The sequence below is a fragment of the Oncorhynchus gorbuscha genome, linkage group LG12, assembly GCF_021184085.1.
Source record: "Oncorhynchus gorbuscha isolate QuinsamMale2020 ecotype Even-year linkage group LG12, OgorEven_v1.0, whole genome shotgun sequence".
Lineage (NCBI taxonomy): Eukaryota > Metazoa > Chordata > Actinopteri > Salmoniformes > Salmonidae > Oncorhynchus > Oncorhynchus gorbuscha.
Window position 1 is genome coordinate 12,026,442 of NC_060184.1, and position 19,485 is coordinate 12,045,926.

Below are 19,485 nucleotides of genomic sequence, written 5' to 3' on the forward strand. Positions count from 1 at the left end.
AATTGACGGTACTCCTATATGTTTTAAATGATGGAAATGTGTGTTTTCATGGATGGAGCAACTGAAAGAGACAAAACTGAATATTAAATGCATACCATCTAAAGACATTACAGAAATTGGATAGCAAGGCTACTCTAGTCCATTCTGTCCTGCCTCCGTAACGTTTATATGATTAGGACGCCTCCACGCATTCTACATTTTTATTGAATGACACATTTCTCTAAATAAACTGTCAATCACCTGGTTTCCATGGAAACTGGGCGGTACACTACCTGCGTGCTGCTCGCGGGAGTCTTTCTCGCTCGCTGCAGGCAGGGAACAGGCATGGGTTTGAAAAGGATACTCAAGCCTGGCAGTGGCAGGGGCGCACTGTAGTTGAAGGAAACTGGAGATTTCTACTATAGCCGTCAACGCCAACCGATAACCTCCGACTAATTTTGTTCTTTAGGATTAGGCTTTATCAGGTAGACCCAGGTAGGCTATACGTATATTTCCAGGATATTACTGTTGACCAGTAAATAGATTTAAAACTTAACCAAGCATGTCATCTCTCCGTTTCGCATGTGAAGCAAGGTGGTGAGAGGGAGTGCAGGGTTCATCGTTTAGTTGGTAAAGATCATTTGGCGCCATAAATGCATGCAGACTTCATCGGCCTAGATGAAAGGAAAAATATCAATTGTAACCAAAAATATAAATTACAGCATATTACTGATAGCATGATAACTGTAGCATGTGCTTTGCATAATCCAATATCCTAAACTCATTCAATGCAAAAGCCTGATGAGAGGTTGGATCATTGGAATTAGCTTAACTGAAATGTATTAGATATTAAAAGAAATCAGGCTATAATCAGGCTATAATCAGAAATTAAAAGCTGATAGCCTGTCTGATATTGAAGGGGACAACATTATAATGCATTATATATGCCAGGTGGTGCTTGAAATATGATTATAATTTTCTGCCTTCAGGTAGGCTATATGGCCCTATACATTTTTGGTTATGCATATTTGTCTCATTTTCAGATCAATAAATGATTTGATATAGTAATTTAATCTTAGATAAAGGACACAGCTATGTACTGTATCTTGTGATCATTCAAGGAAAACGATCAACGAAGCAGCCATTTATAACGAGGTAAACAGGATGAGTCAACTGAGCCTGTAATTGTCTTGTCCATCATGCTAAGAGGCATGTTTATGAAAACATCTGTGTCATTTAATTATACATTAACAGTCTGAGTCAGATTGATAGCTTTCTCTGGGAACAATGTGATATGAAACTGACAACTTAAATGTTTACTTCAGTTATATCAGACCGAAAGCTGTCTCAGAGACTAACTTCTGTCAGTGTCTCAGAGACTAACTTCAGTCAGTGTCTCAGAGACTAACTTCAGTCAGTGTCTCAGAGACTAACTTCTGTCAGTGTCTCAGAGACTAACTTCTGTCAGTGTCTCAGAGACTAACTTCAGTCAGTGTCTCAGAGACTAACTGTCAGTGTCTCAAGACTAACTTTGTCAGTGTCTCAGAGACTAACTTCAGTCAGTGTCTCAGAGACTAACTTCAGTCAGTGTCTCAGAGACTAACTTCTGTCAGTGTCTCAGAGACTAACTTCAGTCAGTGTCTCAGAGACTAACTTCAGTCAGTGTCTCAGAGACTAACTTCTGTCAGTCTCTCAGAGACTAACTTCAGTCAGTGTCTCAGAGACTAACTTCAGTCAGTGTCTCAGAGACTAACTTCAGTCAGTGTCTCAGAGACTAACTTCAGTCAGTGTCTCAGAGACTAACTTCAGTCAGTGTCTCAGAGACTAACTTCAGTCAGTGTCTCAGAGACTAACTTCAGTCAGTGTCTCAGAGACTAACTTCTGTCAGTCAGTGTCTCAGAGACTAACTTCAGTCAGTGTCTCAGAGACTAACTTCAGTCAGTGTCTCAGAGACTAACTTCAGTCAGTGTCTCAGAGACTAACTTCAGTCAGTGTCTCAGAGACTGTCAGTCAGTGTCTCAGAGACTTTCAGAAAGAGACTAACTTCAGTCAGTGTCTCAGAGACTAACTTCTGTCAGTCAGTTTATGAAAATACTTTGTTCAATTTGTTCAATTGATCTTATATACAGGGAGCTCCAAAAGTATTGGAACTGCGACACATTTGTTGTTGTTGTGGCTCTGTACTCCTGCACTTTGGATTTGAAATGACACAACGACAATGAGGTTAGTGCAGACTGTCCGTTTTAATTTGAGGATATTGTGATCCATATCGGGTGAACCGTTTAGAAATTACAACACTTTTTGTACATAGTCCCCCCATTTTAGGGGACCAAAACTATTGGGACAAATTCACTTATATGTGTATTAAAGTAGTCAAAAGTTGAGTATTTGGTCCCATATTCCTAGCACGCGATACATCAAGCTTGTGACTCTACAAACTTGTTGGATGCGTCTGTTGTTTGTTTTGGTCGTGTTTCAGACTATTTTGTGTCCAATAGAAATGAATGGTGAATAATGTATTGTGTCATTTTGAAGTCACTTTTATTGTAACTAAGAATAAAATAACACTTTTACGTTAATGTGGATGCTACCATGATTACGGATAGTCCTGACTGAATCATTAATTATAATAAATGAGAAAGTTAGATGCACAAATATCATACCCCCTCCTAATGCTAATATCCCATTTTATTGTAATGGTGAGCGGTTAGCATGTCTTGTATGGTTGTAACTTTGTCACTCATCATTATTCCCGATTCATTCAGGACTATCCGTAATCATGTCCCAATACTTTTGGAGCTCAATGTATTTTATGTAAGACTAAATGCTTAATGCTGTACATACATGATTACAGTAGCTTTGGGCATAACTTATTATTATTATTATTAATCAGCGTTTGGAATGAATGAATTAACATGACAATGTACATGACAATTACAATTCTTATTTAGTCATATTCTCTGTTGATTTTCCCCAGGTTTGAGGATTTTCCTTGTTGGTAATTAGAAGAAAGAACTTTTCAATGACAGCGTGCTGTGCATAAGTGAGGTGCGTTCTTCATTTCTAAGCCGTCAGTAGCATTCACTTTGGTGCTGGGCTATAAACTAACCAATGGCGACTGAGGGGGACCAAGATGGACAGCGTCAGAAAAATGTTGTCTTGAAGAGGAAGTTGACCGGTCCACCCAGACTCCTCCTGGGCAAATCAAAATCCAACAACCAGAGAGGTGACAGGTCTGAGGCTCATTCTAAGAAGAGAAACAAAAGAGTGAACATCATCAATGGAAGTCAGATGGTTTCCTCCATCAAACAGTCAAATATAGAAGCTGGAGAGACGGGATCATCACAACCTGTAGCCACTTCAGACGACATCTGTCCAACCTCAAAAACGGATGAGGATCAAGCCTCATCTGAACTACCCACTGAGCCCTCAAGGTGGCGCTCCACCTTAGATGAGGATGAGACCAGTGATGGCCAATTGGAAGGACACAGTAAGACGAGGAAATCAACAAAGCATGGCTGGAGAAGGTTATTTTCCCCGGCTCTCATTTGCGTCAGAAGACAAAGGAAGAAGTACGCTGCAAAAACTTCAATCCAGGGTGGTGACCAGGGAGTTGTACAAGCTGAGAGACTAACTCACACTGAAGCAAAGTCAATGGGAGAAGACACCATCACCTTGAGTGACAAGTGTGTCCGCGATGCTCCTGACGTTGACAATGTCAAGAAAAGGAGGCGCAGGTTTACCATCCGGACGTGGCCGACCTTCCAGCGGCTCTTGACAGTGTCTTACGTCGGCGGTCAAAGGCCAAAACAGGGAAATGTTGTACAGGTGGTCTCTGAAGACGTCCAACAACCGTCAGTGACCTTCAGGAAGACATTTCAGCATTTTTTGATGTGTGGAAGAAGGGCACCTTCAGCTGTGATCCCTCTGGAAGACAAGGACACCCAGGACACTGGAGACAAGGACAACCAGGACACTGGAGACAAGGACAACCAGGACACTGGAGACAAGGACACCCAGGACACTGGATACAAGGACAACCAGGACACTGGAGACAAGGAGACTGAGGTGGAGCCAATGGGGACACAAGACAGGGGACAACAGTGCACATCTGACATCCAGGGGGTTGAGCTTCTGGAAAAGGGAGCTGAGGTTAGAGGACAATGTACAGAGAGAGTGACAGTGTGTGCCGAAGTGAGTGCCCTGCAGCCCGAGAACGAATGCCCAACAGACACCCTAACGAGCCCAGAGTCCCTACTAGTGAGTCCCATCCCGACAAGAGTAGTAAGACCAGAGGTAGATACAGAATACACAGAGACCAGTCCAATGGGTGATTCAAAGGAAACAGGGATATTGGAACCTAAGACTTCTTCCAAAACTAAGTTATGGGAAACCGAGACTTCTACCAAAACTGGCACAGACTCAATCCTCAGTGAAGTCATCAATGTTACCATGGATGCTAACGAGATCCAAGGAGATGAACTGGATCATAGCCAGTGTTTAGAGAAGGACAAGGTCATTGAGTCAGACTGTGCGATAATCAATACACCCAACAGCGTTGCCATGGACACTAATGAGTATCCCTCAGACTCAAATCAGATAATTTCTTCAGAGAATGCTGCTGAGGACTCTGCTGATGCATCTGAGGAGAATGACACACTCTGCATGATCACGGTAGATAACATTGTGCAAAATGGCCCGCCCTTGACCAACATCAGCATCACCCCCGGGGCTGACTCGGATCAGGATGTGTCCGACCAGGATAGCCATGAGGTGGGGGATGAAATCGGCAAGAGTGGCCTCCTGACGGAGGATGACCAGGACTTGTTGTATGGAGAGAACCTGTTAGTACAGACGGCTCGCTTCTTGGTCCAGACAGTCATGAGCGCTGCCATGGAGCAGCTCTCAATGGAACATAGAGGCACTCCCACCACTGTCCACAGGGAGGCGCAAGGGAGTCGAGATCACGCTTGACACCCCCTTCCGGCGTGTTGTGAACACATATGTATGACCCCATTTGGATCAGCAGAGTTGTGTTCATTACGGCACACAGCGGAAAAAGTTTTTAAACATTTTGCAACAGAAAATGGAAATTATAGTTTCTTATTGAACCAGTAGTTTCTGTTTCAATCCGTTTCCTTCCGTTTTGTGTCTAATGAACACGAACCAGGATTATTGAGGAAATATATTTTTTAAATTAGACAAGTATACATCTGTAAACCACTTTTAAAGTTATTGTTGTTTACAACTTGTTGTTAACAAACCAAACTGCTGCTGTTCATATAAATCTAAACCAGAGAACCGTATTGACACAATACATTTTTACAATATATTCTCTTATATTGTACAAGTGGTGGCACTCAATTTTCACAATTACCATCACAAACATTTTAACTGTTCAGTGTGACTGTGTGTTTTGAAAATGATGGAACTAAGGGCTCTATTCAATCAATATCGCAGAAAATCAGCGTTACTGCGTGACCGAATTCTCAAGGCAATGTTCCCGACTGCTTTCTCAGTAAACTCTGCATATGTCACCTCAATCGGAAATTACCTTCACATTTCTAGCGCACAATCTGTAGCTCTTCAGTGATACAGATTGAATATAGTCCTTATACCTCAATTACGGTTTATTTACCTATAGAACAGAAAGTCTCAGATTCTCAGATAAAGTTGATCTGTTCATCTGAATAAACTATAGTTCGTAAAAAGCTGAGATCCGCGATAGGGAAACAGCGCCATTGGCTACCCCAGGCGCATTTGTTTTTGTTTTTTGTTTTGAGCCAATGAGCAACCAGCATCGTGATACATTACTCTGCTGTTCTATCGCGCAACGACGTGTAACCATGTCAGAGGGGGAAAAACAGTGCTGGTTGTTGATGTGACGTCTTCGTTGTTGTAATGTCGCAAATGGTCACGGCAGTTTCACCGCTACCGATTCCAATTTTAATTAATCAAACATTTGATGATGTATTTAAGATATGGTGATTTTTCACACGATGAAAGTCTTAGGCTCTTATTGACCAGTGTCTTGCCCTCTGGTTGCTGTTTAATAAATGTTTAATCATACATTGCTCAGTTAAAAAGCTTTCTCTCTTATGTGTATAGAGACTATACAACGCTTAACATTACACCTGTAACTTGTCATAAGAAAATATTAGGTACCCTAGTCCGAATCGAACTCTGTGCTGTGAATGTCATTCTGTCATGGGAAAATAATGATTACACAGTTTGACACCTGGTGTACCTGGATAAATACAACCTAGTCTCCAGGTGGCTATTTGTTGTCATTCTGTCATCATTGCTTGACCTCCTGGACTTCAGAGGAGATTTTGCAGTATTTGGAAACAAGACCAGCAAACATCTGTCTTGATGCAACATAACATTCAATACATGGAGTCTTGCTGGTTTCCCAAAGGCCTCTTTTAGAGGTGGGGGACTGTGAGGCAAACAGCAATGACATCATTAGAAGTGGATACCAGGCTCTCGTAACCAAAACAATGTGTCATCCAATGATATGAGCCAACTCTCTGGTCTGACCATGAGCAGTATGTCCTGTATGTGTGATCACCCCCTTGAGATCTGGCTACGGAGGCAATCACTTCAGAGGAGTGAAGGGTGTTGACAGTCTTTTAATGTGACGGGTGAGGATTGATTCAATTGTGAAGAGAAAAATTGGCCTTTTCTAATTGAGTTATGTGAGTAATATCTTTGCTTTGTGGGTGTTTTATGTTAAGTGTGTATAACGTGCTGGTGGATATTTATTTATCAATATAACTATATTTTCTGTTTGAAAACTGTCACCAATTAAATGATCGGACAGACATGCATAATCTCACTCCTGATCTACCTATTTTTAGCTGCAACATGTGAAAATGATCTTCCCCAGTGAAGTAGGCAGTGCGTTTCTATAGCGATAGAGCCATCTTATATTTCATTATAACCGACCTATCATCAAGAAACTACCCATTTTAACCATTACAGTTCTGTTTAGTTTCTCAGTTTCTTCTCATCATGCTTCTTCTGTCCTTAATTGGTAGAGCATGCGCTTGTAACGCAATATCCCGGGACCACCCATATTTGCACATTTGATTGGGCATATATTATTATTATTATTATTATATATAATTAAGGCACAATAATAGTTTGCCATTTGATTGGGAGGGTGGGGTACTACTTATTGTTCTTACAGCCTCAGCTTAATCTTACTTCATGGCAGATTGTAACGATGTATTTTTGGACATTTTGTTATTATCACAAGTAAGAGTTTGATGGGTTCCAGCACTATCTGTCCTATATTAAATTAGAATATACCTAACCTAGTGGTTGAGAGAGAATTGTGCTGTCTCAGAGCCAGAAGCCATCTGTCAATTTTAATATTTTAATGTTGAGCTCCAGAGGGATACATAAAACATTCTGTGTAGCTGTTCCATTAACCTGCTTCACTCAGAGGACCATGGCCACATCCCAATTCTCCACCCTTTTCCAGAAGTGTGTACTTGCACACTCCCCATAATGGATTTAAAAGCACATGATTGGTGTAAGCATTGGCTTGGAGGGAGTTTCCACCTTTGTTAAATCCATGTCGGGAATGTGTGCAAGTGCACACTTGTGGAAAAGGGTGGAGAATGAAAATTGTGACGTAGACGAATAAGCACGGGGTAGAAGAGAGGCCTGATTGGTACCTTTTGGGGATGAGTCCTTCAGCTCTTAAGTGGCCTCTGGTGGTAAGAAGTTGTTACTACAAGAACAGGGAACATAAAGCCTGGTTCAAGAAATGCTGCTGTTCTTGCTTACTCATTTGCAGTCCTTGTCTAGCGAAGTTTGGCATGACAATGAGTGACAAGGAGTCGGCATGATATAACACAAACAGACTTGCACTCAGGTTAGGGAACATACTAGGTGTGCTCTATAAATTGAGCTGTGTTGACATTCTCCACCCTTCTCTAAGTGTGTCCTACTTTCTCTGTCCACTGTCCCCTTTAAAAACATTGTATTGGTGTAATCATAGGCTGATTGAAGTTACCACTGTAAATCTGGCTTTTACTTCCATGAGGGTGAGTGAATGTGTTTTTACACATTTCGTGGAAAAGGGTAGAGCATGGGACTAAAGCAATGGAGGCTGTTGAGGGAGGATGGCTCATAATAATGTCTGGAACGGAGTGAATGGAATGACAAACATTGAACATTGAAACTATGTGTTTGATACCATTACACCTATACCACTCCAGCTATTACCATGAGCCCGTCCTCCTCAATTAAGCTGCCACCAACCTCCTGTGGACAACAGCCATTGTATTTAGACACTGGTGTGTGTGTAACATTTACCTCATCACAATTACATGCAGCATTAAACAAACAGAAATAGTGAGAGGGAAAGGAATTCTGGAAACAGATGTTCGGTTTGTAGAAACTAAACATTCCTATCAATGAGACGAGTTACATGAGACAATCTGTTACAAAATATATTTATTTACAAAACCTTTTCCATGTATGGAAAAGTGACACAGATTAAAGAAAGCATGAAACCACGACAAAGTGTATGACAAAGTGGAAAAGCCATAGAAGAGTAGCCAACTGAAACATACCAGAGGTCACACACACCAACAGGATAGAATGGAAACAAACCCAGAAAGGTCCATTTGATAATCCTAGGTTTATACTGTCTATCGCAGTACATACAGGTTCCTGGTTCAACATTACTAGATGCATTCTTCTACACACTCTGATAGCCATTGCCACATATCCGTCAAATATGAATCTACAATCGAACAATAATAAAACTTTAGAGAACTATTTCAGTTCAGAGTATCTCTTTTAGCCACTTCTACTCTCGCCTGGCTACCCAGACTCTTTGCTCTGGCCAAACGCTACGCCACGCCCACAGACTTTAGTTTTTTTCTCCGCCCATGAGTCTGGATCTGAGTACCTCCCCAACCCTCCACCCTTTACCAAATGCGAACACTTTGTTTTGTAACATGCCCTTCGTCACCAAAACCCTTCGTCTTTCAATGATGGCAGTCTCAGATTGAAGTATGTAGCTAATGACAGAGCAGCGGAAGATCTTAGTGTGAGTCGTCAGGCTACTTCTACTCATGTTAGCCTGTTATGAGCTAAAATAAGTCCTTCTTCTTAGTGTTGTCAAGGATTTAATTTAAATTTGATTTAACTAGGCAAGTCAGTTAAGAACAAATTCTTATTTACAATGACGGCCTACCCCAGCCAAACCTGGATAACGCTGGGCCAATTGTGCGCCACCCTATGGGACTCCCAATCATGGCCTGATGTGATACAGCCTGGATTTGAACCAGGGACTGTAGTGACACCTCTTGCAGTGCCTTAGACCGCTGTGCCAGTCGGCAGCACAGGATAAAGCACATTCAACAGGTTTCCTCTGTAGTTAAACACTGCTAAGGGTCGTATGTGTTAAAGATCTCAGAGGAGTGCTGATTTAGAATCCGTTTTGCCTTTCAGATCTAGAATGAATAAGAGAGGTCGGGGACCTGATCCTAGATCAGCTCTCCTGTGACGCTTGAATACATCCCCAGGTTTTCCAACTTTAAAGGTTTCGGGATGACACCTGTGGCTTTGTCTTTTTTTGCGTACATGTCCGTTTTCATAGTTAGTGCACACTTCTTGAAGGTGAATGAAGCTTTGCCAAGCAAATTCTCTGCTAATTATCAAGTTTTGGGTATACTGTGCTCGTTTGTAAGTGCTAGTTTGTTGAGATTAAAGAAAGAAAAAGAGGAACACCAAGCCCCTGCTCATGATTTTGGAGGGAAATATTTAAATGTTCCAATATGTGTAATGATGTACTACCATCAATTGTGTACTGCAACATTGTGGGCGTAAGAATTTTGTCCCTTGCAAATTCCTGTAACCCTGACAACCCTCCATAACAACAAGCCAGGCTCCATTTCAACAGCTACTTATTTCTGAGAGTCAGAAAACAACGCAGATACATTTCCAATCAATATACCAGCTGGTAAAATATGACAACTGAGAGAGAGACAACACATTCCTCTTTTAAATACCATGTTCTATTCTATTCAACTGTTCACTGAATAAAATAACATACACTTTACACTGGATTCACATCACAGGGTTTCATCTAACCGACAGAGAGATGACGGTATTGACAAAAGGACAGGATACAACCGGATCAGTGGAAAGATAACGACGAAAGGTAAGGAACGCGACTGAAACAGGGTCATGTTCAGCAGGAATCAACCTGAAGAAAACAAACTCAAACAGGGTGAAACAGGAGGTACTATCTGGAATCGTCCAATAAGAATCACTAAGTTTAGTTTTCCATTGCAAAAACGTTTTACTATTGTCGTGCCCTAATGAAGACGAACCAGCTGGGCACAGTCTCTGGTGAGTGCAGATGGGAGAATGAAGATGTATTTGCAAAACACTTCTTATTACATAGCTGTTTTCCCCGGGTAACTGTAAGGGTATGACTTACGTCAATTACCTTGTAACAAGTATAAGTACGTAGCTCTTACCAATTACCATTGTTAATCCAGTTTTCTAAGAAAACACTCAAAAAAAGAGAGGCTACTGCATAATCACACAAACAAGAGTTAAAATTAGGTGGTGACTCCAACACCAACACCTATGTAAAATGGGAGTTGATGTACTTCTTTCATTTCTACAGTTTGTTTTCGCTTTCATTCCACAGCGATGTTGTCCACGCTCTCCTGCGAGATCTCAGAGTCTAGCGAATAGCAGGAGCTGCCATTGTCCTGAGCTTCCCTGTTTGCCTCTTCCGCCAGCGCTACTGTAGTGCTTGCCACCACCCCGCCGCCCTCCGGTGGCCCCTCGCAGAAGTGCCCTGAAGCGTGGATGAGCTGGCTGCAGAGGCGGCTGTAGCGATGGTAGCGCGACGGCTTGCCCGTGTGCGTGTACATGTGCTCCTGCAGCTGGCTCTTCTGGGTGAAGCGCAGGCTGCACACGGAGCAGGCGATCTTGCGCTTTCGTGTGTGACTGGTAGTGGAGGTGGTCATGGTGGCGGTGGGGGGTGTACTGGTGCCACCGGCTATACCCCCCCTGCTCCGCCTTAGCTCGGTGGCTAGCTCGTCAGCTAGGGCTTGGCTCTGTCTCAGGGCCTCCTCCAGGTAGCCTGCATCCTGCTGATTCTGGGGGCACCCCGCTGCTGCTGCTGGTCCTCAGTGCCCACTGTGTCCCCTCCCCCACCCTGGGAGAGGCCCTCCATTAGTCCGCTGGGGTCCAGGGTGCAAGTGGCATGGCTGAACAGGTGCTCGCGGAGCCCCTCGGGGGACGAGCAGCGCTCGCCGCACCGGGGGCACAGCAGCGCATGGGGGCCATCCTTGAACAAGAGGCCCTGGCAGGGGTTGCCGCCCTTGGCCAAAGGAGACGTTGGGGACCCTCCCCCGCCTGGCACCTGATGGCACTCCTCTCCCTCTTCCTCCACCGTCTCCTGCTTGATGCGCGTTGAGATGTCTGAGTCGTCGCCGGAAGCCACAGAGGAGACACCACGGAGGAGACCAGAGAAAGGCTGACAGCCTGATGAGGCGATGCCCTCCATCCCCACAGTCATTGAAAACTGGGTTGTGTGGGAGCGGCCTGCCCGAGTGGACGAACGCCCGTCCTCGGGGCCGCCCCCTCCCCGGGCACCTGCACTACCTTTAGGGACCCCAGTACCCTCCTTGTTTGCTAACTGGGATGAAATCTGAATGCCGTACAGGTTGGACATGCGGACAAGGTCGGCGGTGGCGGCATCGGGTCCACCTTCACCAGGCTTACTGCACAGCTGGTAGGCATGGAGGAACTTGATGCCCTCCTGCAGGCGGCCCTGGTCCACCGGCTGCTTGGGGCCCATGCCCGTGTACATGATGTGGAGCAGGTAGCTGAAAACGTCTGGCTGGATGTCCGTGGGCTGGATCTTAATGCACTCACTATGAAGATGACGATAGACAGTGGGAGAGTATATTAGCCTTTACTCTCGAAGCACATTCATATTTCCTGTTTCTAATAACAAAGTATATCCAAGTCCCTTGGATTTTGTAAAGTTAGATATATGTATACAAACTAGTTAAAACCTTCTCTCATGCAGGACATTCAGGTCAAACAAACACACAAGTGCATTACCAGTCTCAATTATATTCTATTAATCTATTCTTGCAGCCAAAGAAACATGTGGTTAACAATCAGTACAATGTGAGACAACTTACACAACACCCCTTCTAATCCCCAACATCACTGAAACAACCTCTGATGGTCACTAGACCCTGATACTGTAAAACAAGACCAAAAAATGATGGCCAACTATTTACTTGAAGGCACTTGCTATACACATAGGCACTCATTGGGTGGCAGTTAGCGTAGTGGTTAGAACGTTGGACTAGCAACCGAAAGGTTGCAAGATTGAGTCCCTGAGCTAGGAAGGTAAAAATCTGTCATTCTGCCCCTGAACAAGGCAGTTAAACCACTATTCCCTGGTAGTCCATCATTGAAAATAAGATTTTATTCTTAACCGACTTGCCTAGTTAAATAAAGGTCAAATTAAATAACACCCTCAGTGTGTCACAGAATGCAACAGTCATGCAGTATGCATCTAACCTTGACTGATGAATGAAGATCATCTTGAAGTAGTTGGAGAAGGCAGCAAGCACGGCCCGGTGGGCCTTGAAGTACACGTTGCCAATGGCGACTGTGCAGTCGCACAGGAAGCCAAACTCCCTCTGGACGTTGAGCTGCTGCAAGAGGAACAGGCTGTGGCTGGAAACGTCCATGATACCCCCCACTCCACCTCATGTCACACACATAAATATACGCACATAGTAATTCAGAATATAAAAATTAGGTCCAGGAGAGGATATGTTGCGCAGACCTGGGTTAAAATAGTATTCACTTCCTTTCAAATAGTTTGGGGCGGAGTTTGCACTTCTGGGACTATTCAAATTGGTTCAATTGTGCCAGGTAAGCTCAATAAATATACACAAATACTATTGGAACCCAGGCCAGGTCTGATTGCTGTGCAAAGACAACATGTGATTCTATATGATCAAACTATTTTCTCAGCCTCTAGAACACCCCGAAAATAAGTTCATAAAACGTCACACCTCTGATGCATTAAGGAATTTCTGAAAGTGCTGCTGAAACAATGGCGTACTCTGCTGGTCAAAAAACTGAAAGTAGCACCCCGCCCCCCCTAAAAAAAAAGACTATTGGCCAGATGTTGGCATCTGCGTAACTTTCTACCTGTTGACATCTTAGGTAATAAGAGTTTCACTTCCGGTGTGAAAAGATGAAACATTGAGGAACCGCAACCTAATAATTACTTTGACATAAAAACAGTTCATTTTATGTCGATGTATACTTACGGCAAGGTTATTACATTGTAAAAGAGAGTGGGCCGATATAATATACCGTTACATTGTTGCAATAGATAGGGCATGTTTATATTGTAGCAAACCCTTTATTTAATTGTATCCATTTATGCTGACTACTTCAAAGCAGACGGGACAATATGATGGACTGTCAGACATAGCAACGCATGCATTCTTGCAACCGCCACATATAAAGGGGTCAGCTTTCGAATGAAATATGCAAATAACCGAAATATACCATCCTAAATGATGGTCAACATGCCAGTCCCCTATGTAGCCTACAACCCACAGGCGGTCTCAAAATATATTCGCCAGCTTGTTTCACTACAGCATCACATCGATTCGCACACGTCTGCGTTGTAGCCTATCAAGTGTTCCTGCCGACCGAATCAAGTGTTCCTTCTAGACAAAATCAACAACCGTGAACAGCCTCGATAACCCACACGGGCCCCAATGCATGCATTTGGATATCCCCTCCTATTTGCAAAACAAAGCAAATACGATAATCGGAAGTCTTTCTTACCACCTATTTGCGAAATATATATTAAATAAAGGTTTATATTTCGTACGTAGTCTATTTGTTGCCACAGAGAAATTCTCGCACGGTCTCGCGCGTCTTCCTATGTGATTGTCTCCTGAGGTTGTTATTCGTCACGTGACTGTACAGTAGCCTACTGTATATTTGCTGTTCTGTCATAAAAGGTGTGAACAATTTGTAAATACCGTGTGTAAAAAAACAAATTGTTCAAATTGTGTAAATGCCGTGTGTTTTAGGTTCCCCTAAAACATATGTCGTTGGTTGATAAACACTAAAGTAAGGGCAACAGTCTAAATACTTTATAAAATTGACATTGACACGTTCAGTCAATTTAAGAGCGTCTCAAAGTTCTAATAACCAAGTAGTACAGCATCATAAACGCACGCCTTGGAGATTTGATCTTTTTCTAATTTACCTTTATGCTGAAATGTAGCCTTAACATCATATAAAGATGTAATCTTACTTCTGTAAAACTTTAAGATTAATCAAATGTGTACCTACACCATCCTTATCGGTGGGTTATTATAGTAAGTGCATATAGAGGCGAAATAAATAGGCAATACAATTAGGCTTTTAATCAAATGTATGCGGAGGAAGATAAACCTTGTTAATTTTATGGATTTGCTCTATTAACTTAAATAGCCTATGCCACAGTCACAGTCTCTATGTTCGTCCATTTTACTTGTAAGCGTCCAGCTGAGCAGCCTAGTCACTGCCTTGTTACAGTACACCCAGTCTCGGGAGGTTTGGATTTGCGTGAGTGGGGCTGGATCTCGCTCAGTGCGGTGAACGAGCTCGGCAGAGCGGCTGTGCGGAAGTTCTTTCATCCGTGCTGCAGAAGGGGCTTGCTTCGCCCTCGCGATTATTCTCGTCACAAGTTTATGGTTGGATAAAAGCGATTCAGGTGGAACTTCTGGACAGTACACCCCAACTTGAGTTTTACTACATCCACAGTCTGCTCCATTTATTGTCGGTGAGTATTTATTCAGTGTTTTCACAGAGTAAACATTCCTGCTTTCGGAAAAACCCTGTGCCTTTTTTCTCATAGAGTGAATGCGGGTAGGAGCGCGGGGGTGGCAGTGCGTGCTTGCGTGAGATTTCCGACAACACTGCCACTGCCGTGGAGGTCTCTCCATTTTGGTTTCACATTGTTTGGTCCTCCCGATATTTTCAACAAGAAATAATAATCACTCATTTACGCTGATGCTCCGATTGGAATGATTGTAAAGCTGTTTAGGTCATCGTTACTTTTAGTGAGGTATGATTGACAGCCACGATGCCCGCACGACTTAGTCTCCAAAACAGGCCAATGAAAATTGGTGGGCGGGATTTGAGCAGTCAACGAGTACCGACAAAAGAAACGGCTATTTTTGAGCCATAAATAAGAGGACGTCACCTCACTGCACATTATCAAAGTAGACCATTGATAGACTAGTAGTCTACAGCTGTTGGACAAACAGATGTTTCATTGTGATCAACTAAGTTAAAGTACATTTTATGTTATAGGCTTTTAAAAAAGGCTACAAATGCAGTGTAGACTGAACTCCACTTTGTAAACACCGTTTCTGTAGAAAATCTGTAATTGACATCACTGTAAATCTGTAAATTAGATTTTTTTAAAGCTAGCTATATACTGTAGATATATGTATTTTTTGCTTCCAGAGGAGCACGGCTTCCTGGGGAACGCTTACACAAACACACTGAGCGGTTGGAGGCCAGGCTCTGTTACAGTGTAGCATTAAGGGATTAGGTGCCTTGCTCATGGGCACAAAGTCAGGAGATGGAATACCCGAATCCTGACAGATCCCCATCATAGGTGGGATTCAAACCAGCAACCCTCCGATTGCAGGCATACCTCTCTAACCTCTAGGCTTTATGCCGCCACACTAGTTCAAGACATAATGTGCTCTACTGTATATTATAAAATTAGGCTAGATCGTTTTGAAATCGTCAATTTGATAATATAGTCCTGTGTGAGTACATACCTGGATGACAAGAATTGTCTTTAGGGTGAGCCTAGTGGTTAGAGCGTTGGACTAGTAACCCGGAAGGTTGCAAGTTCAAACCCCCGAGCTGACAAGGTACAAATCTGTCCTTCTGCCCCTGAACAGGCAGTTAACCCACTGTTCCTAGGCCGTCATTGAAAATAAGAATTTGTTCTTAACTGACTTGCCTGGTTAAATAAAGGTTAAATAAAAATAAAATAAATATGTTTTTGCCAAATGCAGACCTTTAAAAATACTTTACTTCAACATGCAATGCTTAGCACTATTTTGAGAACTTAATTAAGGCATGAGAGTTTACTTTTTTTTCTCTCTCTTTTGTTTTATTTAACCTTTGTTTTTAATAAGGGTTATTGTACAGGGATAATAACCACTCAATGACGCTTAAGATGTACAATTGTGTTTTCAAACAGATTTGGCACTTGCTTAAATAACTAAATGTAGCATCTTTAGATTGAAGCATTGCTTTGCTAATTCGCTGCTCTCCCCTTCACTCTTCCAGGGTGATGGCGAGGCCGAGCCACAGCGAGCATGTGCTGCAGCAGCTCAACAACCAACGGGAGTGGGGCTTCCTGTGCGACTGCTGTATTGCCATTGGCGACATCTACTTCAGGGCCCACAAGGCAGTGCTGGCTGCGTGCAGCTCTTACTTCCGCATGATGTTCATCCGGGACCAGCAGGGGACAGCTCGCATGGATCTCAGCAACATGCAGATCAGTGCAGAGTGCTTCGACCTCATCCTGCAGCTCATGTACCTTGGCTGCATCGTGGTGGGCAGCTACGAGTTTGAGGAGCTCAAGGTCTCAATGGCCTACCTGCAGATGTACTACATCCCAGACACCCTAGAGGACCTCAGGGACATCAGGAACACCTCCAACCTCACACCGTCCTCCTCTGCCTCCTCCTCTTCCTCCACCACCTCATCCAGCTCCTCCTCCTCCATTGGCCCGGCAATTGCAGGAAAAATGATGTTTGGAGTCCGCATGTACGAGCAGCAGAAGCCAAGCACCCCAGAGGGGGAGCCCAAAAGTTTGCCCAAAGTTGCCATCACTGCTGTGCCTGTGCGACCAAGCATTCCTGTCCAAGTCAACAGGCCTCCACTTGTGGTGGAGGATGTGGCTTCCCCTTTGGTAGTAGTTGCACCACCGTTTCTAGACAGTGTGGCTGAGCAGCCTTGTGACCTGCGCAAGAGGCCTGGTGGCCGGAGTGCCACACTGAAAGAGCGCCCCCGCTTCGGGCGCACATACACCTGCGATGACTGTGGCTTTGTCTTTAGCTGCGAGAAGTTGCTGATCGAGCACATCCTCACCTGCACCAATCGTAAGGCCTTTCAGGTCCCCAGGACCAGCTCCGAGGCAGACAACGACTCCAGCAAGGTGGAGAGCTCGGCCTCTGAGGGGATGGAGGAGCACAGGGTGGTCTGCAAGGGTGAAGAGGATTGGCCGGACCACAAGTCAGACGCTGACACAGTGATCAGGTCCATGACAGTTGGTACGGATAACGAGCCTGGTTCTGCTAGGAATATCACCATCAAGGTGGAGCTGGAAGAAAGCGTGGTGTCCGAGATGGATGGCATTAAGGTAGTTCAGGTGGGAGAGATCAGTGCGAGGCACGGTGCAGTCAGCGACACTATGAGGGAACCGATTAAATTTAACCGGGAGGCCGAGGCTTGTGTTTCAGTCATGGACGACAGCAACGAGCCATTCGAAGGGCACATGTCCAGCAACAAGGATTCTGGCATACCTGTTAAGATGCGCAAGATTAAAGAGGAGAAGCAGGACGGGGACAGTGCACCGTGTGAGCTGTGCGGGGAACTGCTCACAAAGGAGGACCAGTCAGCTCACTACATCTCCAGCCACATGGGCCACATCTGTGCCTGCGGGAGGTGTGGCCAGGTCCTAATCAAGGGGAGGCAACTGCAGGAGCACGCTGAGCGTTGTGGCGAACCTCAGGGTGCGGACACCGACTCCCACGGGGAGGAGGCAGACTCACCCCTGCCCGAGGACCCGCAGGCCATGGACGATGGGCTGCTGGAGGGGGGTGACCTGGCCTGCCCCCAGTGTGGCTTGCTTTTCCAGAGTGAGAGCCTAGCATTGGAGCATGCTCTGGCCTGCCACGAGCAGGAGCTGTTCCGCCCCGCTCTGCTGGAGGATGGCGGCGTCGAACCGGACCACCGGCGCAAGCACTTCTGCGCCATCTGTGGCAAGGGCTTCTACCAGCGCTGCCACCTGCGGGAGCACTACACCGTCCACACCAAGGAGAAGCAGTTCACCTGCCAGACGTGCGGCAAGCAGTTCCTGCGTGAGCGGCAGCTTCGGCTGCACACCGACATGCACAAGGGTATGGCGCGCTACGTCTGCCCCGTGTGCGACCAGGGAACCTTCCTCAAACACGACCATGTGCGCCACATGATCTCGCACCTGTCGGCCGGCGAGACCATCTGCCAGGTGTGCTTCCAGATCTTTCCCAGCGGAGAGCACCTGGAGAAGCACATGGACGTGCACCTGTACATCTGTGGCGTCTGCGGGGAGAAGTTTCGCCTTCGCAAGGACATGCGGAGCCACTACAACTCCAAGCACACCAAAAGACTGTGTCCTGCCTGAATTTTATGCATCTATTACTTAAAAGCCATAAATGTGAGAACAAATTTATGCACTTGAACACCAAAAAAAGAAAACCTATAAAATCTGCACTTTCAAATTTGTATGAATAATCAAAGTGTGTTATTGCCTCAAATTTTGGCCATTTTGTCATTAGTTTCACACCCCTGTACTAAACACACATTACTGCCATTTGTTGACAGTGCCACAGTACACAAATCCTTGGCTCATCTTTTAAGGCTTTTGGAATCTGGTGTTTCTCAGCAAACAGCCTATGCAATACACAGTTCATGGAAGGAAGTGGATTCAACTTAAGTTCCTTGCAAAGAGGTGTGTTTTGATTGTAATATGAATCCACACTTCAATATAGTCTTTGTGAGTAGTTACTGTACATAGCACTTGTGCATTTACAATGAAGAATGGCCTTGCCTTTGCTTTGGCAGTGCCGTGCTCTTGCTTTACAGGTGTGCATGAGAGTGGCATTGCATTCTGAACACTGTCTGCCAGTCTTTGCCACTTTGCAACGCTCACTTCTTTGTCATTTCAATGTAAAGCATTAGGGACATGGACAAGCATAACTGAATATCTCAACAAATTGACTTATCTGGCTCCTTGTATTTTAAAATGATGCTACGAAATGGAAAGAGAGCATTGTTTGTTTAGCCCAATCATAACATAGGCTGCATCACGGTTTTCCAAAATTCTGTCTCAGACAGGCTCAGAAATTCCTGTCTTTAAAGGCCCAGTGCAGTCAAAAACGTGATTTCCCTGTGTTTTATATATATTGCCACACTATGAGGTTGGAATAATACTGTGAAATTGTGAAAATTATTATATAATGCCCTTTTAATGTAAGAGCCCACAGGGACCCGCACAAAAAAAGTACAAAAATGTATGCACTCACTACTGTAAGTCGCTCTGGTTAAGAGCATCTGCTAAATGACTCAAATGTAAAAGACTGGTTTTGGTGGGGTGGAGTTTTGGCCTGCCGGGTGTCATCACAGGTGGTA

The 19,485-nt window shown here is 44.3% G+C and overlaps 3 protein-coding genes across 6 annotated transcripts; 2 read left to right on the top strand and 1 right to left on the bottom strand.

Moving 5' to 3' along the window:
• Nucleotides 1-321: 321 nt before the first annotated feature.
• On the top strand, nt 322-6,949 carry si:dkey-1h6.8. Of its 2 annotated transcripts, XM_046293174.1 has the most exons (3): nt 322-474; nt 2,109-2,202; nt 2,957-6,949. In XM_046293174.1, exon 3 carries the CDS (start codon nt 3,091-3,093, stop codon nt 4,951-4,953), a length of 1,863 nt encoding a protein of 620 aa, XP_046149130.1. In that variant the 5' UTR covers nt 322-474; nt 2,109-2,202; nt 2,957-3,090; the 3' UTR covers nt 4,954-6,949. The 2 variants fall into 2 exon arrangements, with proteins under 2 accessions (XP_046149130.1, XP_046149129.1); XM_046293173.1 differs by lacking the exon at nt 2,109-2,202.
• A 1,484-nt stretch (nt 6,950-8,433) lies between these two features.
• Nucleotides 8,434-14,040, bottom strand: LOC123990528 (zinc finger and BTB domain-containing protein 25-like). 3 transcript variants are annotated; one of them, XM_046291104.1, is made up of 3 exons: nt 13,858-14,040; nt 12,565-12,701; nt 8,434-11,900 (listed from the first exon to the last, which is right to left on the bottom strand). In XM_046291104.1, the coding sequence occupies exons 2-3, from the start codon at nt 12,585-12,587 to the stop codon at nt 11,084-11,086; spliced, it is 840 nt and encodes a 279-aa protein (XP_046147060.1). In that variant the 5' UTR covers nt 12,588-12,701; nt 13,858-14,040; the 3' UTR covers nt 8,434-11,083. The 3 variants fall into 3 exon arrangements, with proteins under 3 accessions (XP_046147060.1, XP_046147059.1, XP_046147058.1); XM_046291103.1 differs by having other exon boundaries at nt 12,565-12,754; nt 13,858-14,039; XM_046291102.1 differs by having other exon boundaries at nt 12,565-14,039.
• Nucleotides 14,041-14,573: 533 nt separating this feature from the next.
• zbtb1 (zinc finger and BTB domain containing 1) lies at nt 14,574-19,478 on the top strand. The gene is made up of 2 exons (XM_046293175.1): nt 14,574-14,845; nt 16,378-19,478. Exon 2 carries the CDS (start codon nt 16,382-16,384, stop codon nt 18,476-18,478), a length of 2,097 nt encoding a protein of 698 aa, XP_046149131.1. The 5' UTR covers nt 14,574-14,845; nt 16,378-16,381; the 3' UTR covers nt 18,479-19,478.
• The last annotated feature ends 7 nt before the right edge of the window (nt 19,479-19,485 follow it).

Coding starts and splice junctions, on each gene's coding strand:
- zbtb1 (XM_046293175.1), top strand. CDS start 16,382: ATGGCGAGGCCGAGCCACAGCGAGCATGTGCTGCAGCAGCTCAACAAC.
- si:dkey-1h6.8 (XM_046293174.1), top strand. CDS start 3,091: ATGGCGACTGAGGGGGACCAAGATGGACAGCGTCAGAAAAATGTTGTC.
- LOC123990528 (XM_046291103.1), bottom strand. CDS start 12,737: ATGGACGTTTCCAGCCACAGCCTGTTCCTCTTGCAGCAGCTCAACGTC. Junction 11,901..12,564: donor ATCTTCATTCATCAGTCAAG/GTTAGATGCATA, acceptor TCATCTTCATAG/TGAGTGCATTAAGATCCAGC.